The sequence below is a fragment of the Ovis canadensis genome, chromosome 7 (assembly GCF_042477335.2).
Source record: "Ovis canadensis isolate MfBH-ARS-UI-01 breed Bighorn chromosome 7, ARS-UI_OviCan_v2, whole genome shotgun sequence".
Taxonomy (NCBI): domain Eukaryota; kingdom Metazoa; phylum Chordata; class Mammalia; order Artiodactyla; family Bovidae; genus Ovis; species Ovis canadensis.
Window position 1 is genome coordinate 50,745,322 of NC_091251.1, and position 14,769 is coordinate 50,760,090.

The following is a 14,769-nucleotide window of genomic DNA, read 5'->3' on the forward strand; positions in this document are numbered from 1 at the left end:
CATTATTTGAGTCCTCTGATCTTTCAACTAAATATATATTGCTTTAAAAAAAAACAACAACTATCTTTTCAAACAGAAAAGTATTTGAAGTATTGCAATGCTTCCAGAGTTAGGAAAATATCCAGCAGTGGGGTGGAAATACTATTACATCAGTTCCTACCTGGGTAAAGAAGGGTTCATAAATCTCAACGCCTTTATCAGATCCTTGTAGTAATACCTCCTGGCCACGTCTCCAGCTGTACCGCACAGGTGGATTGGAATTGGCAACACACCGGAGAAACACTGTTCTCTCATAATAAAACTGTTCTTTAGCTTCACCTATACTTTGATGAACAGTTACTACTGGATCATCCAAATCTAGAAAACATAAAAATAGTGTTATGAGTTATATGGCTTTAAAGTACTGAACGTATAAAACTTAACCAAAGATTAATTTTCTTAATTGAATGTATTACTTTTAACTAGACTCTTTTTCACTTTATCTGCTCATTTGCAGATAAATTTTCAGTGATAGAAAGTAACGAGAAAGAACAGTTGCTTCTTAAGATCTCTATTTGCTGAAATAGTACAAATGACTACATATTTCTAATACATTGTCAACAGCCACATAAAACAGAGTTCCAAGATAGAGATCAGAAAATTCAGGAGGTTAGCCAATGAATTATAGTCATAGAAAAAATTTCCAAGCATCTCAGTTGACTCTTAACTTTACCATATTTCCTTTTCCAATTATTCATAACATATATTTTAAAAATAAAATAATTTATGCTTATAAATTATTATAACCTTTGTAGTAAGAAAATATGAACTTGCACCAGATTAAATTTTGCTTCATCTCAGATTTTATATTCCACATTGGCTGATTTAAAATGTACTAGCAGAAGGTACTATTAAAATGCATTAATATTTCTATTACTGAATATTGGAACTAAATTTTGCTGGTTTACATACATCCTAAAGAAAAAATTCACAAGAATTAGACTTCTTGATTTCAGACTATACTACAAAGCTACAGCAATCAAGACAGTATGGAATTGGCATAAAAACAGAAATACAGACCAATGGAACAAGATAAAAAGCCCAAAGATAACCCCACACACCTATGGTGACCTAATCTATGACCAACAAATGGCAAGAATATACAATGGATAAAACATATTCTCTTCAATAAATGATGCTGGGAAAATGAGATAGCTATTGATAAAAGAATGAAATTAGAACACTCCTTAATATCATACACAAAAATAAACTCAAAATGGATTAAAGATCTAAATGTAAGGCTAGATCCTGTAAAACTCTTAGAGGAAAACAGAGGCAGAACACTCTTGATGTAAATTTGAGCCATCTCCTAGAAAATAAAAACAAAAGTAAACAAATGTGATGCAATTAAACTTAAAAGCTTTTGCACAGCAAAGGAAACCATAGACAAAACAAAAAGACAGCCCTCAAATTAGGGAAAATATTTGCAAACAAAAAACCAACAAAGGATTAATCTCCAAAATATAAAAACGGCTCATGCAGTTCACTATCTAAAACATAAACAACTCAGTCAAAAAATGAGGGGAAGATCTACCAAAAAATAGACACTTCTCCAAAGAAGACATCTAGATGGCCAATAAACACACAAAAAGATTATCAACATCTCTAATTATTAAAGAAATACAAATCAAAACTACAATAAGTATCACCTCACATCAGTGAGAATGGCTATCATCAAAATATCTACAAACAATAAATTCTGGAGAGGGTGTGGAGAAAAAAGAACCCTCCTACACTTTTGGTGGGAATGTAAATTGATTACACTCACTGCGGAGAAATGTATAGAGGTTCCTCAAAAAACAAAAATAGAACTATGAAATGACCCATTCCTGGGCATATACCTAGAAAAAAACATAATTCAAAAAGATATTAAATACATGCACTCCAATGTTCATTGCAGATCTATTTACAATAGCCAGGACGTGGAGGCAACCTAAATGTCTATCAACAGAGGAATGGATAAAGAAGATGTGGTGTATATATACAATGGAATATTACTCAGTCATTAAAAAGAATTAAATAATACCACTCACAGCAACATGAATGCACCCAGAGAATATCATACTGTATGAAGTAAGTCAGAAAGGAAAAAAACAAATATCATATAATATCACTTATACGTGTGGTTTAGAAAAATGATACACATAAACTATTTGCAAAGCAGAAATAAAAACACAGATGGAGAGAACAAATGTACGGACAGCAAAAGGGGAAGAGGGAGTGGGATGAATTGGGAGACTGGAATTGACACATATGCATTAGTATGTATAAAATAACTAACTAATGAGTACCTACTGTATAGCACAGGGAACTCTATTAGATGCTCTGTGAGAAGGGAATCTAAAAACGAGGGGATATATACGTGATTTACTTTGTTATACAGCAGAAACTAACACAATATTGTAAAGGAACTATACTCCAATAAAAATTAATTTAAAAAAGGGGTATCCATGACGTGTGTGCTTAGTCACTTCAGTTATGTCTGACTCTCTGCGACCCTATGGACCATGGCCTGCCAGGCTCCTCCGTCCATGAGATTCTCCAGGCAGGAATACTGGAGTGGGTTGCCATTTCCTTCTCCAGTATCCATGACAAGGTTTAACCTATATTTTCTGGAAACAGTTTATGAATATTCTGTGCTTTGTGGTTCACACAGTCTTTATCTCAACTGTGATAAACTCTATCATTATAATGGGAAAGCATCCAAAGACAACAGGTAAATGAATGAAGGATGAAGGTTGCTGAGTTCCATAAAATTTCATTGACAAATGCACGTGCCACAGCCAGATTTGGCTCATAGGCCATAGTCTGCACGGATTACCAACCTCTGATACAGCATATCCCAAGTTCTTAAGAGAAAAAGAAATCAAGGATGTATTAGGTTTAAAACAATTGTATTGCATGTTTGAAACTTTCTAAGAGCATAAATCATAAAAGTTCTTATTATAAAGAATACAGATTCGTAACTTTGTATGATGACAGACAGTAACTAGAATTATTGTGGCAATCATTTTACAATGTATGCAAATTGGAATCATTATATTGTATACTTGCAAATAATATAATGCCATATGTCAATTATACTTCAACTAAAATAAACACACACACAAGTTTATAATTATGTGTTAAAATAATAAAAAGGCAACTAAAATGGAAAACTAAGTGCTTCCTTAAGGAATCAAAATAAAGAACAAAATTCCAAATTTACCCAGTTTTTAAAAAGCTTTTTTCCCATATGAATTGCTTGACAGCCCTATTCAGATATCTAGTTTTGCAATACTCTTATTTTTCCAACATTAGAATCTTTTACACAGCTACCTCAATGGCCTCTAATTTGGGTAGTGAAAATTTATAGAACAATTGCTGGTTTTTTGGAAAAGCTGTAGGAACTTTCAGTTTATATTCATTCTATTAGCTGTACAGGAATATATGCCTGGTTTTAATAAGCTGGAGTATTCAGGGATCACAGCATCATTACCATGAAATGTTTAAAGGTCTTTAAATTCCATCAAATGGTCTCTTGTTTGATGATTAGGCTTTTTACATATAAATCAAACCCTACAGGAGACTGATGAGCTGAATTCCATCTTAGTGGCTTGAAAAAAAGGTACTGTGAGTCCATTGTAAGCAACTTATTTTCTCTTGTTCAAAACATAATTTCTATTAGTTACAGTTTCTTTTTAGAGATATTAACTGTGTTATATTGTTAAAAAAAATCTGAAGCTGGAAAGTTCTGGAACAAAACAGATTTGAATGAGAAACAGGGTAATGATGATAATGCTCTTTGGATTCTAAATAGTTAACAGTATTGTAGTTTTCAACTTCCATTCATTGATGCATCCCTAGCTCTTTTCACATTAGGTAGTGGTGTCCATAATTGTAGTCAGAATAGACCAAAGCTGAACAATCGTTTAAACATGCTCTTCCCTGACTTGGATGAGTTTCAGGTGAGAATCCAATCCTATGACAATGGTTTACAGAACACTGTATTGGCAGAATTACCTGTTAGATTCACCCATGTTTAGGAATTTCTATTTCAGAAAACTCCAGGATGATTCTTTTATACTTAAAAACAAATAACACAGGGTTACCTTCCTGTACAGTATAAGACATTTCTGTCTGTTATTTGTATTACTATTTTAAAAATCTAAAAAAGATGTAATAGTGAAAGTAGTAAACAAAGAAAACCGATTCAAATCAGTTCTGATGAGGTGGATGAAACTGGAGCCGATTATACAGAGTGAAGTAAGCCAGAAAGAAAAACACCAATACAGTACGCTAATACATATATATGGAATTTAGAAAGATGGCAAGGATGACCCTGTATGCAAGACAGCAAAAAAGACACAGATGTGTATAGCAGACTTTTGGACTCAGAGGGAGAGAGAGAGGGTGGGATGATTTGGGAGAGTGGCATTGAAACATGTATACTATCGTGTAAGAATCGAATCGCCAGTCTAGGTCCGATGCAGGATACAGCATGCTTGGGGCTGGTGCATGGGGATGACCCAGAGGGATGTTGTGGGGAGGGAGGTGGGAGGGGGGTTCATGTTTGGGATCGCATGTACACCCGTGGTGGATTCATGTCAATGTATGGCAAAACTAATACAGTACTGTAAAGTAAAATAAAGTAAAAATAAAAATTTAATAACAAAAAAAAACAAAAAACAAAGAAAACCAAATAAGCCAAAAACAAGATTTCTGTTAGACAAGTCAAATAATGGCATGCCAAAAAAAATATTTTAAGTAAGATTATACCTTTATGTACACATACATATATACATATCATATATACATATATATCATATATATACATATATATGATAGTTTAAGTGATATAGAAATATATATCCTTTAAAAATATGTTTAATATCTATTCTTTATAATACTGAATATAGACTGTGTGTATTTGCTTTAGGTCAGGTTTCTTGGAAGAGAAACCCTAAGACAGAGATATGTGTTCAGAAAATGGAAATTGTCTTCAACACTCGTGGGGGAGTGAAGGAGGTAGACTGGTTAAGAAGGACAGTGGAACAATACAGCAGTTGCATCCAAGTTTCACAGTAGCTCTAGAGGAGATCTGGAGCCCTGAGGTCCTCCCACTGCCTTAAGACAAGGAAGCTAAACCTTTATACTTCAGCCCTTTTCCTCTTCAACCAGTCCTGGCTAGGTCCTGTTCTCCTCAACTTTGGAAGGGGCAGTTCTGTCTGGTTTGGGATAATTCCTAGAGAAGGAGTTAGCTGACAGTCATCAATGTTAAAAGTTTTAGTGGCTGTCAGAGTAAGTGCTTCAGCCCTGAGGAAAGGATCTGGGGGTGCACTTCAGCATCCACTCAGATCTACCTGCCAGATACGAAAAGTCACTGTATCTGAGAAATGCTATTCCAGGATTCTCGATAGTCACCTTTCCTGGTGAATCTTTTTAAAAGAAACCATGGTAGGATGATAGTCATCATCTCCTACTATTGCCATTCTATATTGCTCTCATCCTGGGCTGGTACATCTTTTGAGATAAGTAGTTTATCTAGTGAGACTACCAGATCTTTGTTACTGGGGATGTTGAGCCCCTGGTAAGCATGCTCTTCTCAAGCCGTTAGTGATGCGTTTGTCTGTTTACCACCAAAACTGGACAACAGAATAGCAAGAAATGGCTCGGTGAATCAACTGGGTAAGAAATATATTCTTACTGCCTTCTTGTATAACAACAATCTTATCTTCAAGCTGACCATATGGGCCAGTTACTCCTTCCAGGATGGTGATTCCTCACATCTGCTATTTCTTGACACAGGAAGCCTAAAGTAACAGCAGCCAACTCTTGAAGATTAAGGGGACTCTTGCAGTGTCATTTAAGAAAAGCATTTTCCCTTTCTGAGAACAAGAACATCTAAACTAGCAGAAACCAGCATTGTGGAGAGGGAAACATATATGCCCCAAGAGGATCACGGAACATGATGGTAGTAAGTAGGGTCTCTACTTAATTCTGGAACCTATGTATTCCACCAACAACCCCTACCCCCAAAAAAAGAAAGAAAGAAATGGAAATAAAAGCATCATATAGTGATGGTCATTGATTAAGGATGTATACTGCATCTTGGAAGATGGCACCCATTCCTTACTGGATATTATTTCTCCAAGACTTAGATGCCTCCTCCAAAGACTAGTCTATAACTCTAGTAAGTTAATTTTTTAGGTGGTATTGAATATGATATGACTAGAGATTCCCACAGCAATGTTCCCACTGCTACATCTTAACTGCTATAAAATTTGCTTCTGGTCCCATGGGTGTTTAGGTAGAATCATATATTAAGAATAAAACATTCTAAAAGGCTTTCGATAGGACTGATGATGGCTAAGGTCAGCAGAAAAGTTCATACTCAGAGTATGCATGAAATTCAATCAAAATGATACACTGTTATTTTCAGGGTAAAAAAAATCATTCTAATATAATCTACTGGTTGGCATTCTTGATGGATAATGCTTTATCATGAAGAAGTGGTGTCTATTGTCAGATTAGATATTCAGTAGTGACATTAGAGGAGAAGGCAATGGCAACCCACTCCAGTGCTCTTGCTGGGAAATCCCATGGATGGAGGAGCCTGGTAGGCTACAGTCCATGGGGTTGCAAAGAGTTGGACACAACTGATGTGACTTAACAGCAGCAGCAGTGACATTAGACAGGCCAACCTTCATGAATGATTACTGAAATTTAAAACTTCTGTATAGCCTCTCTCTCCCTATCATTATAGCTATTCTTTTCATGAGTCTGTTGTCCCAACTATGGACAGCCAATGACAGAAGCTGGTTGGCATCAACTGTCTGCATTACTCTGTCAACTTCATTATTTTGTGCTGCTTCTATGGTAGATAATTTTTGGTGCTCATTAACATGCAATACAAATGTTCAATACTTCATGGTACACCCACAGGTCCATCCAAATGCTTGAACGTATCTCCCCTGTTCACTCAAAATGACTGACCAGGTACACCGCCCAAGTCAAAGTTCTATCCACTGAGATAATTTTCCGTTATTACCTGTCTATCAAAGACATCACATAGTGGGGTTCTCCTGAAATAACAATCCAATTTCCAACCTTCATAAATGTACTGAGCTGACTCATTATGAAATAAACTTAGCCTTTCTGCCCTATTGCTATCGCAAAAGAGACCCTCTATATGGTCGTTATGATTTTAGAGAGAGAAACTGGCAAAACACTGATAGCTGTCATGGGGGTCTGGGCACTTGCTTGTACAGTGCTCCTGGGCACTCTGGCCCTGGTCATGCCTCATCTTAGTTTTAACGCTTCCATATGATGATGGACTACTGATAGCTTGCCCTATTTTATTACTGAGCACTTGGTAGATATGACAAAACCCAATGCATGACTGGCACTGGTCTGAAAATTACCATGTTCAACAACTGAACAAGGAGTCTTGACTTTTTATTATATCACCATATTCAGCCTCCTGATTATCCGTTTTAACTGTGTATATGGGGCAATACCCTTGTTGACTATCCACTTATTTTGCCCCAAGGAATGCTATGTTCTATCGACCGTCTCTAGAGCTCTCTGTGGGCTCCCCACATGTGCTAGTGGTAAAGAATCCACCTGTCAATGCAGGAGACTAAGAGATGCAAGTTAGATCCCTGGGTCAGGAAGATCCCTTGGAGTAGGATATGGCAACCAGCTCCAGTATTCTTGCCTGGAAAGTTCAATGGAGGGCATGCAAAGAGTTGAACACAATTAAGCAACTGGGCACATACACACATACATACACACACACACACACACACAGCTCTCTGTGAGTCTAGTGCACTGGATGCATTTGAACTGTCACCTCCCCTCTATTATTGTGTAATCTCAGCATCCCATTGTTATCAGGAAGACCAATTCTGTAATAGCATCTCCTACTATGAACATTTGTCTGCAAAGAACAGTCACCCCTAAGTCTCAGTGATGCCTGCATCTCAATCATCAGCACATTCCTACTGATTTAATAAATTTGGTGTCTTTCGAGCCTTTACATAAAATATACTGAGTTGATAACATTTTTAGGTTCTAACTGGTAAATTCCCTCTAGCATGCTTACATATGGGTCTTTTGATCTCATTTTATTCTATATACACAGCGTTTGTGGCACATATTCTTCTTTTTGTGGGGCTCACTGCTTTCCCCAAGCTTCCAAACACTATCCTAACAGCAGCAACCATCTCCTGCTACCCTGGCTAGGGTCTGCATTTTATATGGGAGAATGCTCCTACATCAGTAAACTCTTATTCTTTCTCTCTACTTGGTCTTATTCTCCATCTCTAATCTTAGTCCTTCTTACTGTCAGCCCCACTTGGTACAGCAGCCTCAGGATCCTACTCCCTGTGTACTCTCTTGATTCTTACCAGAAAATATTGGGTAGGGTCAGCAGCTCATTTGAAGAATAGCATAGACTCCTCCTCTCCCTTAGAAACCAAGCATTTCCACACCAGCTCATGTCATCTGTTGACCCTACATACTAATTTGCTGGTAAGAAATGAAGGTGAGGGTATAGCCTAAGAAGTGTATATATTACCACAAAAGGAAGAAGATTCTGCAACATCTTTAAGTGGAATGGAAGTTATACCCTCCAATTGGAAGAAATGGTACACTTAGGTCCACAATGTTTAAGAAAATCTAGGTTTTCAACATTTTTGAGACCATAAACGTAGATACAGCCCACCTGTCCAAGTCAGGGTTCTACTTATTCCCAGCTGGGGTTCAGATACTGGCTTGGGCAATTTGCTGAGGCTGAGGATTCACACTTCTCTGGAACTCTGCTATACTTTAAATAAGTTCTAAGCCTTATTATCAGCTTTTATAACCTCTGGCTAAAGAAGATAAGACTTTCTTTATATTCTGTAAAGAGACTTTCTTATCCTCACATATCACCTTCAACTCATGATTAATCACACCCAGTCTTTTATTCTTTCTCTTCACTGTATAAATAGAACTCAGCAGAAATGGATTATATTGTACTTATTACTTTCCATTGAATTCCTCAAAAGCCAAAGATATTGAATTCACAGAGCATTACCTTCCATTGGTACCTACCCGTCCTTGTTCACCATCTGTGAAGGTTTTAACAATCTCACCTCTATAGCATTCCAAGGCTATCCATGGTCTACCTACCACCAGCAGTGGGATCCTCACTGCCAGTTGGTTAGTGGGCTGATGAGTGATTTAACATCTTATTTTATACACTACTTCCTCAGACCGTCTAGAATTATTCCTTGAAAATATGATTCTCTGATGAAGATATGCTTTCAGGAAATTTACAGGGCAGTGCTCTCAGGATCAATTTTTGTGATTATGTGCAGAAAAGAAAAAAAGGGGGGAAGATAGCATTAGGTAGTGAGGGGAGTTAAACCGTGATACATCAATACAAAGTCTCCATATGATCCAGAGGAGCTCCAGAGTTGAGATGGTCTTTCAGAGTTGTCCTACAAAGGATAACGATCAGTCACTAGATTAGGCCTGGTAGGGATAAGGCTTGAACTTGGGTTAGGCAGCTGTTTCCAACTGAGGTAGTTTCATGAGAGGGATTCACCTGAGATCACGATCTTCCAACACTCCCAGGATATAGAGAGTACCTGCTATACTGTTTCACCGTAAGATAACTTTCTACATTTACTCATCATCAATTTTCACACTAGTGGCTTAGATACTCTTACCAAACCACGCTGGGCTATCTTACATTATTGATGATATTTTACTGGCATTTATTTCTTCTCTTTAAATTTCTTTCAGTTTTATAGGCTAAGTAGATAAAATTCAAAAATCTAGAGATGATATTCATCAACAAATGCAAATTATTTTTGAAACCAAGAGATTGATTTTATATAATTTAATGGAAGTCAAACTCTTCATATTTATCAAATAAACCATTGAATGCAATATTTGATGCATGAATATTTTATATGTTTTTAAATAACAAACTTAATATAGTTTTCTGTAAAACATAGCCCAATGTGCATAAGATCTATACCTTAATCTTGTTTTATTCCTAGAACTGACATAAGGGACGAAAAGTACTCAATAATGATCTAATAAATTAACATGAAATAAATCTTTAACTATATGCTCAATGTCAATTTTCAACAATGCTATACATATTTACTATAATGAGAAGCCTAAGGAAAATTCATTTTTCTTTCTAACAAATGCTACCTATCCCTTTCTAATTGAAATAATTTTCTGGAAACTTTTACTTTGATTGATTAAATATGCCAGCAACTGACAAATTAAAGCCATTTTATATATATACATTACCAGTTACCCAGTGCAGTTCATGTAAGCTTCTAAGATTACATGAACTTACATATAAGTTACATATATATGTGACTTACATGAATATATTAGTTACATGAACTAACACACGCATATAAATGTATATATATGGCTTTAATTTGTCATTGTATATATATGTATGTATATATACACACACATATATAAAATGATGAAAACTACCATTCTTAAGCTTAGAAGCTTACATGAACTGTACTGGGTAACTGGTAGGATATATGGCTAAAGAAAAGGTGAGAATTTAGGAAGGACCTGGCTTGGCAGCAGACAGTGCATTAACTGAAATAGGAAATGTAACGATAAACCTATCTCCCCAGAGGATGGAGTGAAGGAAGACGTGATTAGAGAAAGGAGCTATTTCTGCTTAGATCATGCTCAATGTCAAGTACCTATTGCTCTCTTAATCATAATGTTTTAAAATAGACCAGAATGAGAAGTGTGGGCTACAGATGTTGAACAGGAGACACCAATATTCTGTGTGTGGCAATGAAACAACTGAAGAAGTGTGCAGAATGAAAAAAGGAAAGGGCAAAGAAGAGAGCTCTGGTCTCTGGTCCACAACTAGTGGAGGCAAAGTAATTAAATAAATAAATAAAATAAGGGAGATATCTGAAAAAGACGGGAAAAAGTGATGAGCGAGGTGGAGACAAAACAAATCACTGGGATAGAAAATAGACTTTAAAAGTATTTTAAAATGCGCTTTCAGGGATTGGAGAACGGAATAAATGGTAAAACAAAATCAAGGTGAGAACAGAACTGGAAAGGGATTTTAAAATTGGCAAGAGATATACTGCTGGTGAGCTTCATCAGAGCTGTGCCAGTGGAGTTGTGGGACCAGCAGTCATTTTTCTGTATCTTTGAAAGTGAAAGAAAAGTGAAAGTTAAAGTCGCTCAGTCATGTTCGACTCTTTGCAACCCCATGGACTGTAGCCCAGCAGGCTCCTCTGTCCATGGAATTCTCCAGGCCAGAATGCTAGAGTGGGTAGCCATTCCCTTCTCCAGGGCATCTTCCCAACCTAGGGATTGAACCCAGGTCTCCCACATTGCAGGTCGATTCTTTACCATCTGAGCCACCACAAAAGCCCTTTGAAAGACAGATAAAAAACATGAAATATCTAATGTATATAATTATTTCAGGTAACTTGGCTATGACAAGAAAGAGTTTGGGAAGTAGCTAGAAGGCAACATGCAATCACAAGTCTTGCTTTGTTTTCACTGTTTTGTTTTCTTATAAGTTGAGAGACATATCTTTAAACACAAGCAGGGAAGAGTCAGTAGTTTGCAAGAAAAAATGATGGGGAGTTCTAAGAAAATGGTAGATGCTTGAATTAGCTGTCTTAATAAATAATGACCATTTCTACGGTATAATTATGATATGAATTTTTACATCTCAACATTATTTAAGATTTCCTTTATCAGTAGCATGTCGGTTTTTAGATGTCTTCATTCAAGCTTTCAGTCCTTTATGCTAGAAAACTTGGAATTCTTTCTAATCCTTCCCTATCTTTATATATATTCAAGATAGCTTACCTTAAAAAATCCAAAATTAATTCTTATATACATTAGATATCCTTGTTTGAGATAAAGGTAACTAAGTTGTGGAAGCATTTGTTTAGTCTATTCTCCACTTAAACTGAGATACCCTAGTGACATGAGGAGTTAACTCTCATCTCCCACTATACACTGGCACAATTAATCTACGTGCTTATGGTTAATCAGTTATTAACAGCAACTGAAGTCATGGGTGTAGTTACAAGTTAAAGAATCAATTAATCTCAAGAATAATCACAGCAGAAGCCTGTTTTCCACAGGGGTTTATTCCACCATTTGGTCCAATTTTTCTGTCTTTAATCTTTGAATTAAACCAAATGAATCTAAAGACCCAGATGGCAAAGACACACTAAATACTGTATTGGATATTGCCTTTCCCTCTGGGAAGTTCAAAAAATCTTATGCGAAAGAAATCCAGATGTGTTTTCTTAAGGAAAATAACCATACAATAAACTTGTAGGTACTAAAGCTAATCAAGTATATTACTTTTTCACTTTATGGGCAAAAATGTATGTTACTATTATAACCACAGGATGGATGTACATAACAATAGATAATGCTGACAGACTAACTTGAATAAAAATAAGTTGCTTTGAAGTTATAAAAAACTAATTAAATCATTGTTAGGTATATCAATAACCAAGAACTAAGCACTTTATTATAAACAAAGCTTTTATGTCAATAGTTTGTAGTACACTCTGCAGATACAAATACAAAAGCATCATCTTTTAGGTAAATGAGAAATTTATCTAAAATTCTGTAAAAATACTGAAAACAAGAAATGTTTCATATGTTTTTCTGTATAGTGATTTTTGAACAATGACTAATTTTATCTAACAATCTATAAAAGGAAACAGACACAATGAGTATTTATAGCCATATTCTTAACATGGGATATTTATGAGAGAAGCTATTGGTAAGATTTAGATTCCTTCTTTCAAATTTTGTTCATATCTACTCACACTGGTTAGAATACATTATACATTCTGTAATTTTTAAATGCAGCCAAATGTTTAAATGGGGACTAATTAAATTTAAAAGCTTTTGCCAGCAAAGGAAATTATTACCAACACAAAAAGACAACCTACTGAATGGGAGAAAATATTTACAAATGCTATGTCCAGTGACGGGTTAATATCCAAGATACACAAACAGCTCACATAACTCAATATAAAAAAATCAACCCAGTTAAAAGATCGGCAGAAGACCTGAATAGACATTTTTCACAAGAAGGTATACAGATGGCCAATAGGCATCTCAACATTGCTGTCAGGGAAATAGAAACCAAAACCACAATGAGATACCACCTCACACCTGTCAGAATGGCTATCATCAAAAAAATCACAAATAAATGTTGATGAGGATCAATCAACATTTGGAGAAAAAGGAACCCTTACACACTGTAGATGGGAATATAAATTGGTGCTATTTACTGTGGAAAACAGTAAGAATGGTCCTCAAAAAACTAAAAATAGTTACCATGTTTTCCAGCAGTTCCACTCATTCCACTCCTCAGTATACATCCAAAGAAAAGGGAAATACTAATTTGAAAAGATACATGTGCTCCATTATTTACAACAGCCAGGATATGGAAGCAACTTCATTGTCTATATACATATAATGAAGAATGATTATTTTTTCTTGTATAGCTTTGGTTGGTAACATAAGGTAAAGTCTGCCTCATTTTCTCCTTGATTGCACATGAAGTCTTTACTCTCATAAAGATTCCCATCTTTTGATCTTATATATATATATATACAATATATATATATTCTATATAAATATATACATGTATAGTAAATACACTTATATTTTTTAAAAGGTTATTTTATAATGTATCAGCAAAATTTAATTTTTTAAATAATTTCAATAATTTTATTTCCCTTTCTTAGAATGTTTACTAGAAATCTAAGAAAATATAAAAAATAAGACTGTAAACAAGCATTCACACTGGATCCTAATCTTACCTGAAATTATTTTAGTTTTCTGTTTTTGTCATTTAAGATTTCTAAATTGAATAGTCTTGGTTTAAGTAGGTTTTTTTTTTTCTTTCTACTTCTAATTTATTTAGAGATTTGTTTTAAAGTTAAGATGGCTGCAAAATTGTATTAAATGCTTTTTAAAAACCTATTAGTAATGGGTGTATACCTTTTCACATAGTGGGAAAATTTTTGTACTCCTTGAATAGACCTTTTTTTGATAATATTTATTGCACTTATAATTCTACTGGCTAGTTAATCTGCTAAATTTTACTTAATTTTTTTCTATCTCTGCCATAAAAATTCATCTATAATTCTCTCCTTTGTTCATCATTCTTAATCTGAAGTGACTAATTTAATTTTATGAAAATAAGAAAATATCTCTGGTTAATAAATATGACTTTGTGTTCCAAGCATACTTTTCAGCAAGGTATGTTATATGGGCTAACAAATCATTATTCCTAAGATAAGCCTAATATCCACAGAAAACAAAATCATAATCTATAGCACTTTGTAACTCTGGTGTTTTCTCCATTACTTAGTTATTTAAAGAATTGAATTTGAAAATATACATATCAATAGTAAATTAAATTTTTATTGTAATTTAGTGAACTCTGTAGCATAAACTTCATAAAAGGACCTTCTCTATGACCATACGACCATATACATTGCATAAATTAACTAGAAGGTAAAGAGAGTAGATAGCATTCTTGTTCCCAGAGATATATGTTTATAAGCAATATCAATGAAAAAAATGTCTCAAGTTATTCAATGTAGATAAAAGGGACAGTGTATCCAAGTAAAAATTGTGTACATTTTGGTAAAAAATATATATATATATTTATATTCAAGTAATAATGAACATTGATGA

At 34.9% G+C, this 14,769-nt stretch overlaps 1 protein-coding gene across 1 annotated transcript in view; it reads right to left on the minus strand.

Annotated features, from left to right (window-relative positions):
* The window catches only part of MDGA2 (MAM domain containing glycosylphosphatidylinositol anchor 2), a 920,428-nt gene that overhangs the window by 352,007 nt on the left and 553,652 nt on the right, over positions 1-14,769 (minus strand). Inside the window, exon 4 of the mRNA XM_069596115.1 lies at positions 161-357. Within this exon, the coding sequence (XP_069452216.1) occupies positions 161-357 (197 nt within the window). The remainder of the gene's footprint in view (positions 1-160; positions 358-14,769) is intronic.